This window comes from Leiobunum rupestre, chromosome 10 (genome assembly GCF_980474605.1).
Source record: "Leiobunum rupestre chromosome 10, qqLeiRupe1.1.hap1, whole genome shotgun sequence".
NCBI classification, from domain to species: Eukaryota; Metazoa; Arthropoda; class Arachnida; order Opiliones; family Sclerosomatidae; genus Leiobunum; species Leiobunum rupestre.
The window spans coordinates 40,811,358-40,832,610 of NC_143393.1; the positions used below are offsets into that span (position 1 = coordinate 40,811,358).

At 36.7% G+C, this 21,253-nt stretch overlaps 3 protein-coding genes across 3 annotated transcripts in view; 2 read left to right on the plus strand and 1 right to left on the minus strand.

Moving 5' to 3' along the window:
• Ptr (patched domain-containing protein) overlaps window positions 1-15,709 on the plus strand; it is a 66,334-nt gene extending 50,625 nt beyond the window's left edge. The window contains exon 4 of the mRNA XM_090160334.1: window positions 12,575-15,709. Coding sequence (XP_090016460.1) covers window positions 12,575-14,676 — 2,102 coding nt within the window. The 3' untranslated portion in view covers window positions 14,677-15,709. The remainder of the gene's footprint in view (window positions 1-12,574) is intronic.
• Window positions 15,710-15,856: 147 nt separating this feature from the next.
• LOC149925868 (uncharacterized) lies at window positions 15,857-17,092 on the plus strand. Its single transcript, XM_090160533.1, has 4 exons — window positions 15,857-16,056; window positions 16,154-16,209; window positions 16,268-16,348; window positions 16,417-17,092. Exons 1-4 carry the CDS (start codon window positions 15,958-15,960, stop codon window positions 16,754-16,756), a joined length of 576 nt encoding a protein of 191 aa, XP_090016659.1. The 5' UTR covers window positions 15,857-15,957; the 3' UTR covers window positions 16,757-17,092.
• A 374-nt stretch (window positions 17,093-17,466) lies between these two features.
• Prosbeta3 (proteasome subunit beta type-3) lies at window positions 17,467-19,641 on the minus strand. The gene is made up of 6 exons (XM_090160532.1): window positions 19,527-19,641; window positions 19,267-19,448; window positions 19,086-19,193; window positions 18,842-19,019; window positions 17,626-17,720; window positions 17,467-17,566 (listed from the first exon to the last, which is right to left on the minus strand). Exons 1-6 carry the CDS (start codon window positions 19,527-19,529, stop codon window positions 17,518-17,520), a joined length of 615 nt encoding a protein of 204 aa, XP_090016658.1. The 5' UTR covers window positions 19,530-19,641; the 3' UTR covers window positions 17,467-17,517.
• Window positions 19,642-21,253: the final 1,612 nt, after the last annotated feature.

A 21,253-nucleotide genomic window follows, 5' to 3' on the forward strand; every position in this document is an offset into this window, starting at 1 on the left:
ACCAATGGGAAAGCGGGTGAAAGGTCACGCTTTTGCAATCGCTTTCCCATTGGTGGAAAGAGTTTAAACCCTCTACTACGTAGTGGCGCCATCTAATCGGTGGCTGCTTTAAAATAAAATTATCGTTGAACGCTGTCTAAATAGGTTAAGATTGATGATGGTAGAATTTTGATCTTCGTTTTGAACAACCCTTTAGCCGCGTTCACACTAGACACTTAGGAAACGTTATAAAATGGTTTCGAAAGAACAAGAATCGTATGGCTATTAATACATTTGACACCGAAAATGTTCCATTTGATCCATAGAGTAACCCACTCGCATAGAATGGAAGGCCCTATGGAAGCGCCTGAAACACTAATTCTAACGGGTCAACTTGTTTTCGAGGCGTGAATAAATACTATACTAAACTTACTTTTTTATCCAGATATTGTACATGTACTTTGTTTTTTCGATTGGGCATGGATGAAAAAGTTAATTTAAGTTTGGGAATGGTCGATAATGGAATTTCAGTCTTGTGCAATACTTAAATTTGAAATGGGAAATGAGAATGGTTGGAAAATAAATATTTGAGCGGAAATGGAATGGTTATTGAAATTGTTTTAACGGTAATGGAATGGGAATGGTTGGTAAACAAATTTGTGGACGGAAATTGAATGGGAATGGTTGGAAAACAAATATTTTGAGTGGAAATGGGGATGGGAATTGAAATTGTTTTAACGGTAATGGAATGGGAATGGTTGGAAAACAAATATTTTGAGTGGAAATGGGGATGGGAATTGAAATTGTTTTAACGGTAATGGAATGGGAATGGTTGGAAAACAAATATTTTGAGTGGAAATGGGGATGGGAATTGAAATTGTTTTAACGGTAATGGAATGGGAATGGTTGGAAAACAAATATTTTGAGTGGAAATGGGGATGGGAATTGAAATTGTTTTAACGGTAATGGAATGGGAATGGTTGGAAAACAAATATTTTGAGTGGAAATGGGGATGGGAATTGAAATTGTTTTAACGGTAATGGAATGGGAATGGTTGGAAAACCAATATTTGAACGGAAATGGAATGGATATTGAAATGGTTTCAACAAATTGGCGTAATCATTTAATGGTAACGTTAGTGCTTTCAATGCAGCTAGTCTGAGGCATGAGACAGCGGAACCAAATCGAGTTGCTTGGTGAGAATGGATAACGCAATTCCGTGTTATAAAACCTTAATTAAAGGTTTTAAGAAGAGTACTTTTGCAACGCGTGTTACAAAATAGGATTATTAGCTACGCATTAGCTACCATTTTCACTTTCAAAATATATAAGTATATTTTACTGTTGGAAAATCCCAAGCAATAAGTCACGGTAACTTGATCATCTACGAAATATTACAGGATGTGGTTCTCAAGGACAGTCGCACTGTCTGGTTTTGATTATTTTAAAGCTCGCTTGAGCATAAAACTAGTCCCGTGAATCATCAAAATATGTAAAGCGAATAATTTGGGATCAAATCACCTCGTAACCTGTCCCGTTTTTTCCTGTTGTTGTAGGTAATGACCGTAGCCTTAGCTAATAGATGAAAAGAGACTTAAAACAGTTTTTCACAATGTGCTTCTCTTCACTTCTATTTAGCTAATAGAAACTGAAATTGGGAAGTCATTGAATCGGAAAACTATTGTCTTGCAGGGAGTAGAAATCAAATCGAAAAATCGTAGTGTTAACAGGCACTACTGCAAGTATTCAACTTAACTATATAGCTTTTTAGGTTAACATAGCGGCAATTATCAACCCGAAAAGCTCATTTAAATGCTGTGGACACTAAAATGGCAAATCGTTTGTCTAGCAGACGAAAATCCAGAACTTAATGAATTTCCGTTTGTCTAGCAGACGAAAATCCAACACTTAATGAATTTTCGTTTGTCTAGTAGACGAAAATCCAGCACTTAATGAATTTTCGTTTGTCTAGTAGACGAAAATCCAGCACTTAATGAATTTTTGTTTGTCTAGTAGACGAAAATCCAGCACTTAATGAATTTTCGTTTGTCTAGTAGACGAAAATCCAGAACTTAATGAATTTCCGTTTGTCTAGCAGACAAAAATCCAACACTTAATGAATTTTCGTTTGTCTAGTAGACGAAAATCCAGCACTTAATGAATTTTCGTTTGTCTAGTAGACGAAAATCCAGCACTTAATGAATTTTTGTTTGTCTAGTAGACGAAAATCCAGCACTTAATGAATTTTCGTTTGTCTAGTAGACGAAAATCCAGCACTTAATGAATTTTCGTTTGTCTAGTAGACGAAAATAAAGCACTTAATGAATTTTCGTTTGTCTAGTAGACGAAAATCCAGCACTTAATGAATTTTCGTTTGTCTAGTAGACGAAAATCCAGCACTTAATGAATTTTCGTTTGTCTAGTAGACGAAAATCCAGCACTTAATGAATTTTCTTTTGCTATGTACGCTGAAAAGTCTAATAACTACTAAGCTTCTGTTAAACCTGGTGGCGTAAATTTCAAATTCCTTAAATATGATTATACTCCCTTTTAATATTAAATACGTATTATTTTTAATATATTAATTAATATTATATTATTATTATTCAAAATTATTTTCAAAAGAAAAAATATATATATTGAAGTAAAATACGTAACAAAATTACTTTGACATAACTTCATAAGCAAAATATTGTTTATTCATATGTAAGTGTCCCTTTAACATTATTAATTAGCTTTACAACTCGGTACATTTTGTATGCTTCCGAGAAATTGACGGGATATTCTTGAATTGGCCTAGATGGTTATTTATCTTAAAAAAGGCTTACCACGCACTTCTGACGATAATATAGTAACTGCTTCCACCACGACCGGCAGCGTGCTTCTAGGCGGGGCTTGGACAGTCACCTAGGAATTTATGGAATTAAATTTTTCAAAAAAATATATTTGCATACATGTGGGACGCTTTAGAAACGTTTTGAAAGGCAATCGCGTGATGAGGAGGGAAATTAATAATAGCAGGAATATTTCAACACATTTGGAAATTAAACCCAGATTGCTTTATATCGTAATTTGTTTTTCCGAGTCGAAACGTTTTACCAGAAGATTATAAGATACTCTTATGAGCTAAGTATGCATAACGTGTACCTTTAGAGCTTCCATTAAATAACAGTTGCTTTATCCGAATCGAGGAAATTATGGGTCAGATATTAGGGTATCGGCATTGACGCTTAGATATCAAACGGTCAGTTGATTTGAGTCTAAATGCAAACTAGATAGTTTCAACCCGAAACTTCTTACAAGGAGACGACCCGAGGTGTTACACTCCGATTTTGTTCAAACTCGGCGGATTGGTAGACCTTCATGTAACTTGAAAAATCCTAAAGGGATTTTATTCAATGGGCAACGGGTTTGCCATGCTGGCAACGAAAAATGTTTTTGACAACATAAAATAACATTGGATTTTGACCGATTTCCCTGTGAAATTTTTTTTTTAAATTGATCAAAATGTGAGCAATATTGATTTTTTCGTCCATTTTTATCATTTTTTTTATAATTTTGGTATTTTCATTTTTTTTTCAATTTTGTAAAATGTTTCACAGGGTCAAAATCCCATGTTATTTTCAATGGGAAAATTTCCATTTGATGTTGTCAAAAACATTTTTCGTTGCCATGGCAAAACCGTTGCCCGTTGAATAAAATCCCTTTAGGATTTTTCAAGTTACATGAAGGTCTACCAATCCCCCGAGTTTGAACAAAATCGGGTGAGTCTCCTTGTTAGTAGAATGTGGGTGGATTTCAGATGCTTCCCAATTATAGATATTTGCGTATCCCCCAGAATAAATTCCTTTCAAAATTTTAATAACTGTTTATTTTAATTTGCTTTCCACAAACCCTGTTCAATAGCGCTTGGTACCTTAATCGCAAAACGTACTTTGAAAAATAACAGGTACGTGTTTCAAGCGAAAAACATGAACATAATCTTCATATGGCTATTTCTCTCGTAATACATATACTTCTGATTTTACGCTCGTATTATGTAAAGTATTCCTATTCCAAATTTGTTTAAAAAATAATGGGATCGTTAATAACAATTACAACTTTTATGGCTGCGGTATATCGGTAGAAGGGGTAAAACATTAAGAATAATTAAGTGTACGGGCTAGCAGTTTTCCACTGCCTGTTTTCGTGAGTGGCTTAGCCAATGTGGAAATGTGTCAGGGAGGGGAGGCAGAGCGCCGTCTACCTGTACATCAGCGAAACATTTGGCTGTTGTAAAAGAATCTATCGATTCCAGCTTGAAGCGCATGCCTGCGAGTAGGTATTTGGGCACCGTTTTCCACTTCATATTTTCGCAGTTGTTGAGAAATCATACAGTCTATCCTCTCCGATTTCGTTAACTTTAAAAAACGTTGGGGGCTAGTAGCGATATCCACAACGCGTTGGCCACACAAACCCATTCGTTGCCCGTTTTCGTGAACGAGGCTTAGCTAAAAATATTTAAATCTAATAATTTTCGTATACATCCTTTTAATTACCCAAAACCCAATGGTAAAAATTGTTTTATTAATGTCAATTGTCAAATTGACGTGGTAATTTTTGATAGAAATATCGTGCTGACCAACAAAGTGCGAAATAAATGAATTTAAATTGTTGCTCAACAAACACCCTTCAAAATATTCGAACACTTGATCGGCCATGCCTTCAATTCTTCAGTTCTCGTGGGAACAATGAGACAATTTAGGACTGATTATATGTTCTTAAAACCATTCCGATGGCGAAAGACTCGCTAAATTACATCACGTGATGTCATGGTTTTGTTATGATGAAATTATTGTTGTCTCGGTTAACAAGTCAGAAGAGAGAGTTCAAAATACGTCAAGACTTTGGACTGTCTCGGGAAATTTCCTTCGATGTCCATTAGCAGTGGCGTCACTTACTAGGAGACATTCCGAGGTGTTTTTCCCCGATTTTGTTCAAACTCGGGGGTTGAGTAGACCTTCGTGTACCTTGCAAGCTCCTAAATGGAAAAGTTTCAATGGCCATTATTTTTGCCATGGCAACCAAAAATTTTTTCACAACTCAAGTTCAAACTTTCTCTACGTAAAATAGCGAAATTTTAACAATTTTACCCAATTGTTTTGCCAAAAATAATTTTTTTAATTTTTTGAACAAACCGTGATTTTTCCATGTTATTTTACGTAGTTTAAACTTGAGTTGTGAAAACCATTTTTGGTTGCAATGGCAAAATGAATGTTCATTTAAACTTTTCCCTTAAGCAGCTTCTAAGGTACATGAAGGTCTACTCAACCCCCGAGTTTGAACAAAATCGGAAAGAAACACCTAGGGATGTCTCCTTGTTAGTTTTCTCTGTCTGGGGGTACTGCCGATGTCAGTTGGACCCAAAGATTGTGGCACATTCTTATCTATATTTCAAAAGCCAGTCCCCTTTTAGACATTCATCGATTCTACAGATGGGAAATGGTTCGCTTTTGGGCCTCAAAAATGTAACCGGGGGAGGTCCCTTAAAATCGATTTGTGTGCCAAAACCTCTAGGGGTACGACATTGGTACAAATACCGTACACTCTAGAGGAAAAGGATTTTAGAAATCTTGAAATAGACTTGAAAATCAGTTCCAAAATGAGCTTAAAAAAACTGAAATCAACACGAAAATCGTATGCTCCGAAATAAATCTCAAAATCAGTTTCTGATTTATGAGAAGTAAAAGACAAAACTGGTAAAAAAGACCGTAAATTTAATAAAAATAAATCGCGATTTATTTTTATTAAATTTACGGTCTTTTTTACCAGTTTTGTCTTTTACTTCTTATTTTTTGACCGTTGGTGGCCTCCTACTTCTGATTTATGAAATAACTTTGAGATTGAAAATCCCGTACGCAAAATTTGCAATTGCCGGACCCCTCGTCCAACCTAAAATGAAAGATAAGCAATAACCTATCCATGACGCCGCCACTGACCGCTATTCAAGCAACCCCTCAAACAATATTTGGTCTTAGCCCAGTAGGATTTCTCACCTGCCCTGGCTGCCCAGTCCCCGAAACTAGAACTTTGGAAACGTTTGGGAAATATTTATGTAATTTTACACCAATGAACGTCAGCAGATTTTCAACCCATATCCACGAAATTTAGGATTATCCAGAACTTCACAATCACTTAATTTAAAGTTACTTCCAAATGGAATATTTTAGCATCAAAACCGCGATTTTAGTAGAAAAAAAAGTAACGATAGAGGGCGTGGAAAGCGTATCATTATAGCTTCTTGTAGAGTTTCGACGCTAGCGTGTCAATTTCACGTTTCACAGAACATTAGAAACGCATTTGATTGCCATTGCACTCGACCGTGTAATCACTAGGACTCGTTTTATAGATTTGCCAATCAATAACAACTTTGCGCCCTCATTAGGCTACGGCGTCTTTGAAACTGGGCAATGGTCAATTAAAAGGGTGACGCGAAAAATGAATCCGTAACATAAGCTGGCCCTGACATTGAAAAATATTTTAAACTGATTACACCTCATTGCTAACCGAGGCGTTACGTGTTGTAACTCCGCAGTTCACCTTTTGATTTAAGGGTCTCCAATTTCTGGAAAATTAAGCTTATATAACTCACGTATTGTAATAAATGAATAAGTCTTTGCATTTTTTTTGGAAAACAATGTGGTTTTTTTACGCCCTACTTAAATTTTAATAAGCCCATTTTGGGGTTTGACCTGGGTCGAATTATTATCAATTGCCGTAAAACCATAAGAATATAATACTTATCTTACTAGAGAAGCATTCATCTAGGCTTGACGGTGTAAAATTAATGATTTCTTAAACATTTTATCCGATTTCTAAAACATATTTCATCCGATTTCTAAACCATATTTTATCCGATTGATAAACCATATTTTATCCGTTTTATGAACCATATTTTATCCGATTTCTAAATCATATTTTATCCGATTTATGAACCATAGTTTATCCGATTTCTAAACCATATTTTATCCGATTGATAAACCATATTTTATCCGATTGATAAACCATATTTTATCCGATTCATAAAACATATTTTATCCGATTTCTAAACCATATTTTATCTGATTTCTAAACCATATTTTATCCGATTTCTAAACCATATTTTATCCGATTGATAAACCATATTTTATCCGATTTCTAAACCATATTTTATCCGTTTTATGAACCATATTTTATCCGATTTCTAAACCATATTTTATCCGATTGATAAACCATATTTTATCCGATTGATAAACCATATTATATCCGATTTATGAACCATATTTTATCCGATTGATAAACCATATTTTATCCGTTTTATGAACCATATTTTATCCGATTTCTAAACCATATTTTATCCGATTGATAAACCATATTTTATCCGATTGATAAACCATATTTTATCCGATTTATGAACCATATTTTATCCGATTGATAAACCACATTTTATCCGATTTCTAAAACATATTTTATCCGATTTCTAAACGATATTTTATCCGATTTCTAAACCATATTTTATCCGATTTATAAACCATATTTTATCCGATTTATAAAATCTTTTTTCCCGATTCCTGAAACCTTTTTCCCGATTCTTAAATCATATTTTATCCGATTTCTAAACCATATTTTATCCGATTGATAAACCATATTTTATCCGATTGATAAACCATATTATATCCGATTTATGAACCATATTTTATCCGATTGATAAACCATATTTTATCCGTTTTATGAACCATATTTTATCCGATTTCTAAACCATATTTTATCCGATTGATAAACCATATTTTATCCGATTGATAAACCATATTTTATCCGATTTATGAACCATATTTTATCCGATTGATAAACCACATTTTATCCGATTTCTAAAACATATTTTATCCGATTTCTAAACGATATTTTATCCGATTTCTAAACCATATTTTATCCGATTTATAAACCATATTTTATCCGATTTATAAAATCTTTTTTCCCGATTCCTGAAACCTTTTTCCCGATTCTTAAATCATATTTTAAAAGATTTCTAAACCATATTTTAAAAGATTTCTAAACCATATTTTAAAAGATTTCTAAACCATATTTTAAAAGATTTCTAAACCATATTTGTCCGATTTCTAAATCATATTTTATCCAATTTCTAAACCATATTTTATCCAATTTCTAAACCATATTTTATCCGATTGATAAACCATATTTTATCCGATTGATAAACCATATTTTATCCGATTCATAAAACATATTTTATCCGATTTCTAAACCATATTTTATCCGATTTCTAAACCATATTTTATCCGATTTCTAAACCATATTTTATCCGATTTCTAAACCATATTTTATCCGATTTATAAACCATATTTTATCCGTTTTATGAACCATATTTTATCCGATTGATAAAGCATATTTTATCCGATTGATAAACCATATTTTATCCGATTTCTAAACCATATTTTATCCGATTTATGAACCATATTTTATCCGATTGATAAACCATATTTTATCCGATTTCTAAAACATATTTTATCCGATTGATAAACCATATTTTATCTGATTTATAAACCATATTTTATCCGATTTATAAAATCTTTTTTCCCGATTCCTGAAACCTTTTTCCCGATTCTTAAATCATATTTTAAAAGATTTCTAAACCATATTTTAAAAGATTTCTAAACCATATTTTAAAAGATTTCTAAACCATATTTGTCCGATTTCTAAATCATATTTTATCCAATTTCTAGTTTTTTTTTCGATTTCTAAATCATATTTTAAAATTCATTTTACCCGTGAAAATAGCACTACATGTTATGTTCGAAAATGTAAGTAAAGTAAATTTATCGTAATCAGTATGGGGACTCTGAAAACTTCTCTAAAAGAGCGTGTTATGTACTTTTGCTAATATGGAAAAATGGCAATTTTCCAGAATATAGTGGAATGTTAAGTTCATTATTTTCCAGAACAAAGTAACCCATATTTTATTCCATGATATACGTACAAAGATTTCATTAGGGCTAAACTATTAACAAGCCCAATAAATATATAAATTATTTTACGCGAGACGTGTGTTAGCGATTTAAGTAAAAGCAGTTTATGGCGATGTCATAAATTCTATAGTTTAGTTTTGGGAATTTTGATATTTTTTAGAAGAACAATGGATAAAAATCCCAGTTTTTACAAAAGGGGAAATTTAGGGCTCGAACGTAAAATTTAACGTTAATGACGACAAGTGGATTTGATTAATTGTTCAATTTGGACACTTGGAACAACGCGAATATGCTAATGGTTGTTGGGTGAAGCTGAGTCTTCCTGTGGGGGAGGGTGGGGTCGCTTTCCTGACACGGAAGTGGGTAGCGGAGTGTGCTCGGGTTGGTGTAATTAACCTACAGCGCCCTCATCCGAGAATGTAAAGAAACCGTGCTAATGAACTCTGCTTTCCGCTTTTTCCCTTCTTTGTTTCGGTGTCGAAGAGTGGACACGCGAAAGGACTTTGAACTTCTTGCCCCTTTCGGGAGTGCCAAATTATAGAACCTTTCACTTATCGCTCGTTACAAACCTGCTTTTTTGTTTCCAAACTTTGACCGATAATTTCCTTTTTGGATACAATTTAGGACGGAATTTGTATTTTGCATAGGTACTACTTCGCTTCGTATGAGATACTTTGCACCGAGGGTCTAACCACTCTTAGAAAGTCTGTACACCGATTACGCCGGATTACGCTTAGATTAGCACTGCCAAAGGCAGGGACTACAACGATTGCGCGTAATCCCATTAGTACAGTCAAAGGTATGGCTCTGTACACCGATTACGTGGAGTGTTCAGCCCCTCGCTTTGCACTTGATAAAATTCCTATATCCTATAGCATTGAGAAAGTTCCCAGGGCGTTGGGAACATATGGAACTGAAAGTCCCCAGGGCGTTGGGAACATGTGGACCAGAAAGTCCCAAGTGTGTTGGGAACATATGGAACTGAAAGTCCCCAGTGTGTTGGGAACAAATGGAACTGAAAGTCCCCAGTGTGTTGGGAACATATGGAACTGAAAGTCCTCAGGGCTTTGGGAATTTTTTTAACTTTAAAATTCCCATTGCGTTTAGAAAATTTGGACTTGAAAGTCCCCAGGGCGTTGGGAACATATGGACCTGAAAGTCTCCAAGACGTTGGGAACATATGGACCTGAAAGTCTCCAAGACGTTGGGAACATATGGACCTGAAAGTCTCCAAGACGTTGGGAACATATGGACCTGAAAGTCTCCAAGACGTTGGGAACATATGGACCTGAAAGTCTCCAAGACGTTGGGAACATATGGACCTGAAAGTCTCCAAGACGTTGGGAACATATGGACCTGAAAGTCTCCAAGACGTTGGGAACATATGGACCTGAAAGTCTCCAAGACGTTGGGAACATATGGACCTGAAAGTCTCCAAGACGTTGGGAACATATGGACCTGAAAGTCTCCAAGACGTTGGGAACATATGGACCTGAGAGTCTCCAAGACGTTGGGAAATTTTGCAATTGAAATTACCCAGAGTGTTGGGAACATATGGACCTGAAAGTCCCCAGGGCATTGAGAAATTTGGCACTTGAAAGTTCCCGTTGCGTTGGGAACATATGGACTTTAAATTTACCATCGCGTTGGGAACATATGGACTAGAAAGATCCCATTGCGTTGGGAAATTTTTGACTAGAAAGATTTAATTACATTGGGAAATGTTTGACTTGAAATATCCCATTGCGTTGGGAAATTTTGGACTTGAAAGGTCCCATTGCGTTGGGAAATTTGACACTTGAAAATTCCCAGTTCATTTCAAACATATGGACCAGAAGGTTTATAATTCAATTGGAACATATGTACCGAAATGTTCTCAGTTCATTTGGAACATATTGACCGGAAGGTTCCCAGTTCATTTGGAACATATTGACCGGAAGGTTCCCAGTTCATTTCAAACATATGGACCAGAAGGTTTATAATTCAATTGGAACATATGTACCGAAATGTTCTCAGTTCATTTGGAACATATTGACCGGAAGGTTCCCAGTTCATTTGGAACATATTGACCGGAAGGTTCCCAGTTCATTTGGAACATTTGGACCAGAAGGTTTATAATTCAATTGGAACATATGTACCGGAATGTTCCCAGTTAATTTGGAACATTTGGACCGGAAGGCTCCTATTGCATTGAGGACATTGGAACCTGAATGTACCCAGTGCATTGTGGACATTTGAACCTGAATGTACCCAGTGCAATGATGAAATAAATATTTGAAACTAAAACGAATAGAACGATTACAATTCAATCAACCCGTTCTATAATGAGACCCTTCGGTGTGAAGCTTAGTTACGTCGACCAAATTAAACATTTACTCGTACTATTAGGAAACGAAAAAAACCTTTGAAATGATACTATCCAGGTACGTCTTAAATTGGTTTTCGGTATCGGCTTTTGGTAGAAAAAAGGATATTTTTAGAAACACTTTTTATCTCTCATATTTTCCGCCATGAACTCAATTTACGATTAAATTAAAAAAAAATATATATATATATAGTGAGACCTAAATAATTTATTAGCATACCGCGAAATGCTAATCTAGTATTTTTCCCCATTCCAAATACGAGGTAGTTAAACGGGTAGTATTATATTTATTTTTAATTACTTCTTATTACCCTTGAATCAAATTCGACTCGATTTCGTTCATATAAAATGGCACTGTTTCGTCAAAGTGTTGACAGAAATACTAAAATTAGATTGGTTTCCCTACCCTAAATATCGGGATAAGGAATTGGGGAAAATGACATTTTTTTTCCGCGTAAGCTAAATATTTACCGTGAGAGTGAAAAAAATTTGAATCTAGGGCAATTTAAATTCTTATTATTTTATGAAACGAGTCGGGGAATTTTTTTAAAGGAACTGTATAGTTTCCTTTGAATCTATTTAAAGATTGATTGATATTTCGTTTCAATTTTATCGTTAAATTATTGGCTCCATAAATTGAAATGGTTTTGATTTAAAAATCTCAATTTTTCTAATGTAAATATAAAATATTATGAAATTGTGGTACAAATCTTTTTTAGATTTAGTGCTAAATTTAAGAGAAAAATTTAATTTAAAAGGTTGGAATATTAGTTTTTTCAACGTAATTATCAAATTAAAAATTAAATTGTATATTTCTTGTTGTAACTATAGGGGGCCGTGGCTATGGGGGGCCGTGGCTATGGGGGGCCGTGGCTATGGGGGGCCGTGGCTATAGGGGGCCGTGGCTATGGGGGGCCGTGGCTATGGGGGGCTGTATCTATAGGGGCTGTAACTATAGGGGCTGTAACTATAGGGGCTATAGCCATAGTTCCCGTAGCTATAGGATCCTAGAAACTGTATTGTCTACTAGCACAAAAATTACTTCGTGTCAATTTGGGCTAAATTATTTGCGTAGTTTTGTGCCAAATAGAATAACTTGATTTTCGCATTTTCTTGTTGCCAAAATTGGGGTTTTCCATTAAAAAAAAACGTGTTCAAGTGTATATTCCCTTTAAACTGCAATATAAAAACTAAATCCTTGTTTTTAAAGTGTTGCTTTTTTATCTCATAGTGAACCGGAACTGCCTCTACCGAGCCTTGTGTACTGGCGGACTGAATCCGGATGATCCGGACAATCCGACGGATAATGAGGAGCCGTATATGATGACCTTCTTCAAGGACACTGTCGGCGGTATCCTGGGAGTTTGGCCCATTAAAGTGCTGATCATCATGATCTTCTTGGGATACTTGGCCATCGGAATCTGGGGCTGCACTCTGCTCAAAGAAGGCTTGGAACGAAGGCGACTGTCTCGCAGCGATTCCTACTCCATCAAGTTCTACGACATGGAAGACAATTACTTTCGACGATACCCCTATCGAATACAAGTAGTTATTAACGATACCCTCAACTTCGCGGACCCTCTGGTGCAGGACAGAGTCGAGGCCTTGTTGGAGATGCTGGAATCGACGGATTTCATCGCGGATTCCACCTTGACCGAATGTTGGTACCGGGAGTACCAAAGGTTCTTGGCGGATGACCGGACCGGGGCTATATTGTCCGGTTTTAACATGACGCGAGAAGAAGACTTTGTGCGGGGCCTCAAAGACGTTTTTCTCAAGTTTCCGGCCGCTTCGTTTTTCAAGAAGGACATCGTCTTCAATAAGGACAAAACGAAGATAATAGCTACCAGATTCGTAGTCCAGGCCATGAACGTGACCAACGCCAACCAGGAGAAAGAGATGGTGCTGAAGTTGAGGGAGATCGCGGACTCGTTTCCGTTTCCCGTGTCTCTCTTCCACGTCTATTTCATTTTCTTCGACCAGTTCATCCTGGTCCGGGAGACCTCGATCCAGGCCATCAGCGTCGCGGCCGCCGTTATGATGATCATCTCGCTGATCTTTATCCCGAGCGCCAGTTGCGCCATATGGGTCGCCTTCTCCATCGTCTCGATCGAGGTGGGCGTCATCGGTTACATGACCCTGTGGAACGTCAATCTGGACTCGATTTCCATGATCAACTTGATCATGTGTATCGGATTTTCGGTGGACTTCTCGGCGCACATCTCCTACGCGTACATCACCTCAGAAGAGACGGACCCGGAGGCTCGTTTGCGGTCGGCGCTGCACTCGTTGGGCATGCCCATTTTCCAAGGCAGCATGTCGACCATCTTGGGTATCATCGCGTTGGCTTTCGCGCCTTCCTACATTTTCCTGACATTCTTTAAGACGGTCTTCTTGGTGATTCTGTTCGGTGCCTTGCACGGTATCCTCCTCCTTCCGGTTCTGCTGTCCATGTCGGACAGTTGCTTCGGCAGTCGCAAACGCAAGAAGAAACTGACGGTCAACGCCGCGCGCGACCACAGTCTGTCGCGCACCCCGCAGCCCTTCTTCATTTCCAAGGACGGCAACACGATTGTCACCAGCAACGGCCAACCGCCCGTCTTCATACCGCGCCCTTTGTACTCCAACGGCAAGGGTCCCGCGCGCGCGTCTTCCGACTTGGACCTGAGCGCCCGCAGTCGCCGTCCGAGTCGCGCCAAGGACAGCTCGATGGAACGAGTGATGCACACGGCTTCGGCCGGAGCCAGAACCTCTTGGAACGGAGGCGCCTCCAACATCGCGCGAGGCGGCAAGAGACCGGCCAGCATGATTCGCGAAACCAACGACCGCGACGCCGGCTTGGGCACCAGCAGCGAGGAAAGCAGTTCCGGCAGTTGGAAGTTCGACTACGGACGCGATAACGACCAGCTCAGCCCCAAACGCGGCGGCGGTGGCGGCGGTGGTCCGGTGAAAAGGACTTCCAACATGGAGGACCACGTGAACCCGGCCTTTTTGCCCGACGACGACGATCTGCAGCTGCCATCTTCGCGTCGCTCCAGCAACGAATCGTCCAAAGGTCGGCTGGCGGCGTACCACGACGTGACCGCCTCCACCATTTTGGGAGGAAGCAGCGCCAACGGCGGCTGGGATCGCGGTAAGCCGTCCACTTCGTCTCGCGGATCGCCTCCAGGACGGGTTAGTACCCTGGGACAACGGCGGACGTCGATAGACTGGGACCAGTCCCCATTAGCGTCGTCGAGACACGGGACCGACAGTCCCTTGACGTCTCATCTGTCGCGGATTAACAGCGGGAACGATTATTTGCGAGAATTTAATCTCCACGCTCCGCTTTGATGAACGTCCTAGTTCGCCCCATCCTTTATAGACGTCTCTGGATCGACAGAGACCTCTACCGTACGTTTCTCCAAAACGCTTTTTTTGTATAAATTATTATTGAAATAAATTTATTTCAATTTAGTTGGTGATAAAATATCATTGGATAAAGCGATAATTTTTTATAAAGTTTATATTTAGCAGATTTAATTTGTTCTCGCGTTAGAGACAACCCAAACGAATAGAGGTCGCTGTCGAATCTATTATAATTCGTACCGCCATATTATTTCGATTTTGACATTATTGTTATTATTATTATTGTTGTTATTATTATTATTATTATTTCTGTCTTTACGATGTAAATGTTGGATGAATATCTTACGGTGCCAACGTCGTCACTAGAACCATTTTTTTATTATTTTGCGTAAATCCCGCCTGTTTGAGGGTACGCGTAAAAAAAGACAATAATATTTGTAATCTGCCTTTAATTTAAGTATCGCGGTAAGCGAATAGGAACATATTTTACTTTGTTTTATAATTAACGACTTTTTCGACAAAAAGACACTTTTAGATTCGACAAAACTTCGAAGAATGAGTCTCTCTCTCAACATTGAACGTGCCTTTTTAATATAAACCTTTTAAACGTATATGAAGCTTTTGATCGAATCGAGTGAGTTACCGGCTATCGACGAATAATGGACGTTTCGTTAACGACATTAAAATACCCCGATTTAGTCTTATAGAAATTTTTTTATCATATGTATATGGAAATTCAACAAGTAGATTGAGCCTCTAATATTGATTAGGTTTGATCCTAAGTTCATTAATATTTCAAGGTTTTTTAAAGAATAATAGTAAAAAAAATCTACAAACTTTTTCAACTATTTCCCCATTTAACCGTTTCGAAAAAATTGAAAAACGACCAATTTCCACGCGAAAGTTTTACTGTACGACGCTTCAACCGATTAAGTCATTTAAGAGAACCGCTCAAGTTGTAATTCGTTTTCGTTACAAAACCATTTTTATGGAATCAATAAAATATATTTTTTGCAAATCTTCTCGTTTTATTTTACGCTTACTGTTTTAAAATTTCCAGATCCCATTTTGAAAATTGGAAAAGTGGCGTCATCTTTCGCAATTTTACGCTGTATGATTTTCTATACTCCTACGTCATCCCGCGTAGAACCAATGACATCATTATTGCGCATGTTCGAATAAAATCGATAAAGAAGGAAAGAATCTCTAGAAAAGTAGAAAGGGAAAATTTATCTCTCGACATTTTTCTACCTTTAAATTTAATCAATGTTTGTTAATCCTTTAAAATGCATTTTTACGAAGGATTTTGGATCTCTCAAAAACTTTGTATTTCCTTTCGTGCTATTAAGCTTTTACTTTCAAATTGTAAGTGCCAGTTTTGTTTCAGACTCTTAAAACCAAGGCTTAGTGTAGCGTATTTTAAACTTCGGAGTTTAGACTCTAAAGCGTAAATTTTTTCTAGGGTGAATGCAAGGTTTGCACATATGAATCGAAGACGGGTATTATCATACCATTCAAGTATGTTAAACTAATATAATATATTAATGTTCAAACTTTAATAAAATTGTGTAAACAGCTGTGGTGCTTACGAGTACTGCTGTGGACAGTTCTGCTGCCGATCAAGATCAATTGGATTTTTTCAGCTATGGTATTTTTGGTAAGTTTTAGTTAAAACGTTTGTTACATTCTTGATGTATGTTATTATTGTTTGCTTCCACAATCAAGGTTGTTGATTATGCTGATGTTGCTGCTGTGTTCCGGAGGAGGTTGGTGGGCTCGTTATCGCAGACATTATGGAATGGAGCCTCACCATTTCCAATATCCTACCGTAATTCCCGCTCCTGCTCCACCCCCCAGAAACGTTACTACTCAGACCACACCTAACATGCCACAACCACCGCCTTATTCTGCGAATGGTACGTCTCACGCAACTGCATTACTAGTTAATTTGCCACCACAAATGCAACACAGTGCCTCTGCTCAAGTTCCGTACCCTCCAGCAACTTATTTAGCGCCACCTCCACCAAGCTACGCAGTAGCAACGGGCCAAGTTGCAAATAAATAAGATCCGCAATTTTTCTGGCCAGTATTAAGATTCATTCGAAGCTGATTATGTTTGGAAAAAACCACATTTGCATTTGCTCAATAACTCTTAAAACAGTTAATTGACAACTTGCATTTTTGTCAGAATTCTATAATCATTGCCATATACAAAATTTTACAGATTTAAAGGAAAAAAAACCAAAGACACTTTATTCGTGTACGTGAGCTTTTAATTGGCCTGTAGTATAAAAATTATGGTAGTAAAATTTCAGGCTTTGTTTATAGCAGCGTGTGTAGTTTATGGATATTTTCGTTAGGCTTTAGAAGTTAAAATTTTATAAATACCCTTTAAACGTGAGATTATTGCTCCTTTTTAACGTTGTCTTTTTGTCCAGAGATTTCCATGTATTTTCATATCAATGACATGATTAAGACATTTAAGGCTTAGTTTCCCCAATTTGTAATTGTACATGTATGACAGAAAAACTAAACGTTTCAATGGCTAAAAACTGAGTCTAGTAATTGTATCGGATGAATTAACCTTAAGTGTCATTTAACGAAAAAATACATTCCATTCTTTAAATATTATTTAACGTCTTGTTTGAAAAGTTTAAACCAAAATTCTTCTAGTCAAAAAAAAACTGAAGAATCTCAACGAGAATTTGTTAAGTCACTGGCTTGATTACAAGCACATGTTACATTTCTTAACAAGAAATAAAGTTTACGACACTATGTTAATAAAAGAATTTTATTCACGAAAAAGTTAATGTAAACGGATAATGTTTAGTCCATTCTTGTCTTCAACAGCTTGGTGGTTATTTTATCCATTTCTCTGTAGAAATAGAACAAAGTTTAATTATAATTAACTATTAAATTAACTATGTTGCTTACATAATATGAACAACGGCTCCCCAACCCGAAATAGCATCTCTATCAACAGCGTTCACCATTGCTTGAGAAATTGTCTCAAAAAGATCTTCAGGTTCCTGTATCGTAAGAAACAATCTGGTATTAAAGAACGAAATTTACTGTAGCTTAACAACCAAATAAAACAAGCTGATTAGTCAAACTATACGTAGTTATGACACAAGTACTCTTTTCATAATTAATAAAAGTCAGCTAAGCTAATACCCAAGGCACCACCTAAGCCATCAAGCGACTTTTAAAGCCATTAATTCAGGTGGAGAGGAAAATCCCTTTAACTAGTGGGGAGATAACTTGCAAACTCAACACAGGAGGAATGGTTTTCACCCAGTGCCACAAGCTGGGATCGAACCAAGCTCCTCTTGCTGCGAGGCGGAAGTGCTAACCACTCCACCACCAGACCTAATTAAATTGTTTCAAACGCTTGAAGCAAAAATAGTAGTTTCTCAGGATCAAAAACACTAATACAATTTGAGTTTCTCAGCGCATGTGACTCTTGGTCTTTAAAATACGAGGGTCCTTGTAATTTCAACGAACGCTTGTTACCTTTGTGATCCCTACAGTTAAAGGCTGAAGAACCATATTTTACGGAAACTTCTATTTCATTTAAAAACTAAAACTTCAGATGTCTCTTGGGGTGTTAGACATTGGACAAAAATAATTCATTAATTAGGGTCAATATTGGAAACAGCTTTCATAACATAAGCTCTTGAAAGTGATGAATATTGTCTTAATGTACATTGTGTTAAAATAACATTCAATCAAATAATAGCGTTTTCTATTTGACCCGTCGAAGTTCACTCCAAGTTCATAGCTGACTTAATCGAAAAAATATCCCAGAGCGCACAAAAACGGAACATAAAAAATCTATCCAGGTGACCTTAAAGCTTGTGAGCAATCGAATGGAAAACGTTCCCAAAATATAATAAACTTTTAACCTTTATATTTCAGGAAAAATTTTATCACTTGCAACCATTGATTTTAATTGTTTCTTGATGGTTGTAGTTTCATTAAGGGAACTTAGGACCTTAAATAACTGGAGTTAAAGATTTAAAAATTTGGGCTGTAGTTAAGACCCAGTTATTACGCAATTCTACCTACGTTCAAAATTTAGTTTTATAATACACTGGACCCCGGATAAGGAACTTCGCGTCAATATACTTAAACCATTTTATATTTATACCAAATCAGGTTGCCAGAGGGCTTCACATATTCCAAATGCTTGCGAACTCGCAGTTCCTCCTAAGCAGAAATCATCTGGGAATGTTGAAGATCCAATGCAATCCATGCTGGTTATGTAGGGTACCCCAGTTTTGGTATCTAATCCGGCGATAATTGGTTGGACAAAGAACGGACCAAACCTACAAATAAAAGAAATTTTGTTACAAAAATATAGTAATTTAGTACTTTTCTCAAAAGATCATCACCTCTTTTCATAGAGCATGTTTGAAACTAAGGCGTCCAAAGTTTTAGGACTAATCTTCCTATTTTCTCTTAGTTCGTATAGATTTAGACGAAATTTCAGTTTCTGAGCTCTAGATTAAAAACCAAACACATTCAGCACATACTAACAATGCTTGAATTGGAGAGTAATGATAGGTGCATTACACTGTAATAGTATCAGTAGCCAAGCCAGGTAGGCCAATATAGAGATGAGGTCCCATTTCAAAAATCTTTTGGAAATCAAAACCGATAGTTTGTGTACCTGCTCCCAATCGACGATCTGCTGCAATCGCAACGCAGTTTTTCCCTTTCATAGCAATGATAAGACTACCATTCTGCGTACTTGCCTACATTATAAAAGTGGAACTAAGTCTAGTTAAGACTTGAATTTCACAATATATATTAATTCAATTTCTTATGCATACCATAGTTACGTTGTTTTGATCTATAACCAAATTAATTCCTTTGATGGTAATTCGCTTTTGAAAACTCTTCTGACAGTCTACTTTGAATAACGTATTCGTAATATTTACAATATTTTCATAGCAGATTAAAATGGTAAATTACCTACTAAAATGGTTTTTCCACCGCAGAAGATCACCACTTTCAAATTGAAAGGTGCTGTATAGGAAGAAAAATGGAATATTCCTACTAGGGCTCAACAATATTGGAAATCTTCTGAATCATCCCGATAGTACTCGACTGAGCCGAATCTGTCAACTCATGGATCGGCCTCTTTGGCGCCATCTATGATCTGCAGCAAAAAACAAGTTGACAACATTTTGGCGGGCATTTTCAAAAATGTTGATTTTAAAAAATAGGGCATTGTCAAGGCACTTCTTTTTTTTAATTTAATATCTTCACAAATATTAAGATATCCCCCACTGGTATCAGAATTTGTAATACAATTTAAATCATTCTTTAAATTCAAAACCACCTCTAGATTTAAGCCTACTAAGCCACTATCCCCCTATTCGGCTTTCCGTTGCTATGCAACGCGTTTTTTTAATTTTTTACACTTAGGTTCAGTTTCTCTTAAGAGTCCCAAATAGGACGAAACAGGTCTATCTTTGAAATTTCTGGCTTTGTTTGTTTCGTTTTATCAGAGATAATATATACCTCGTACACTATATTCGAAATAACTGACTCACGCGTAGTCAATAGCGTTTACCCACTTCCTGCCGGAACTCCGAAAAATATAGCTTCATAGTTACCATGGTAACCAACTATAGTTAAGACCACGGCAATTTTTTTACTCGAAGATCTATTTGTTCCGAGATTCGCGTCTTTATGTTTACTCGAAGACCTATTGGTAGATGTAGAACCTAGCGCCGCTAGCGAGCAATTTATTTTTTGAGTAGCACTCACATTTTTCGAGCGCTTGCAGAGCCCTACAGTATTTATATATAGAATTTCTGAAATGTTTTGTTTTGTTTCTACATGCGATAAAATTTGTTTTCCCTGAAAGTTTATCGTCAGTTTAAATAAGAAAATTCGTGTTCGTGGTCTATATAGGTCTATATATATATATTATATATTTTTATTCTAGGAAGTACCGATATATTTCATATAGACAGTATATCTATATTACATTCTGTGCAATGGATAACCGAAACCGCACACCAATAGCAAGCTGGGCAGTATGCAAAATATGATATAATAATAATAATATTTAGTCAGTGAAATACACTTACAAGGAGACGACCCGAGGTGATTATCACGGATTTTGTTGAAACTCGAGGGTTAGGTGGACCTTATGATAGTATGAAAATTGCCAAAGGGAAAAGTTGCAAATGGCTTTAGTTTTCCCATGGCAACTGAAAATGTTTTTGATCTCTCAAAACGAAAAAATCTCCATTTAAAAAAGTATGGGATTGTTACGTATGGACTCATTACAGCGAGTTTAAACAATGGTTCAGTGGTCAATTTGATGATATAGAACTTGGTTCCGTTTAATCCGTACACTCTGTTTGAAAAGTCTTCGATAGCTGAAATTTTTGCCCTCTTTTTAATTCTGCTAGAAAACTATAATAGATAGCTCGATGAAACCAATTGCAACTTTTATTTATTTTCCAATATCTTTCGTTATTTATCGGTTTCGTCCGCCAAAAATTAATAGTTTGGCGGGAACCGTCGAAACTCATTTTTGACA

What these genes read in the sequence shown, in the direction of transcription:
- Prosbeta3 (XM_090160532.1), bottom strand. An exon ending in AACATGCTCTATGAAAAGAG is followed by an intron (nt 19,020 to 19,085) that starts GTGATGATCTTT and finishes TTTTATTTGTAG; the next exon opens with GTTTGGTCCGTTCTTTGTCC. An exon ending in CCCTCTGGCAACCTGATTTG is followed by an intron (nt 17,721 to 18,841) that starts GTATAAATATAA and finishes CTTACGATACAG; the next exon opens with GAACCTGAAGATCTTTTTGA.
- LOC149925868 (XM_090160533.1), top strand. Translation starts at nt 15,958, where the DNA reads ATGTTTGTTAATCCTTTAAAATGCATTTTTACGAAGGATTTTGGATCT. An exon ending in TAAGCTTTTACTTTCAAATT is followed by an intron (nt 16,057 to 16,153) that starts GTAAGTGCCAGT and finishes AATTTTTTCTAG; the next exon opens with GGTGAATGCAAGGTTTGCAC. An exon ending in GGTATTATCATACCATTCAA is followed by an intron (nt 16,210 to 16,267) that starts GTATGTTAAACT and finishes TTGTGTAAACAG; the next exon opens with CTGTGGTGCTTACGAGTACT.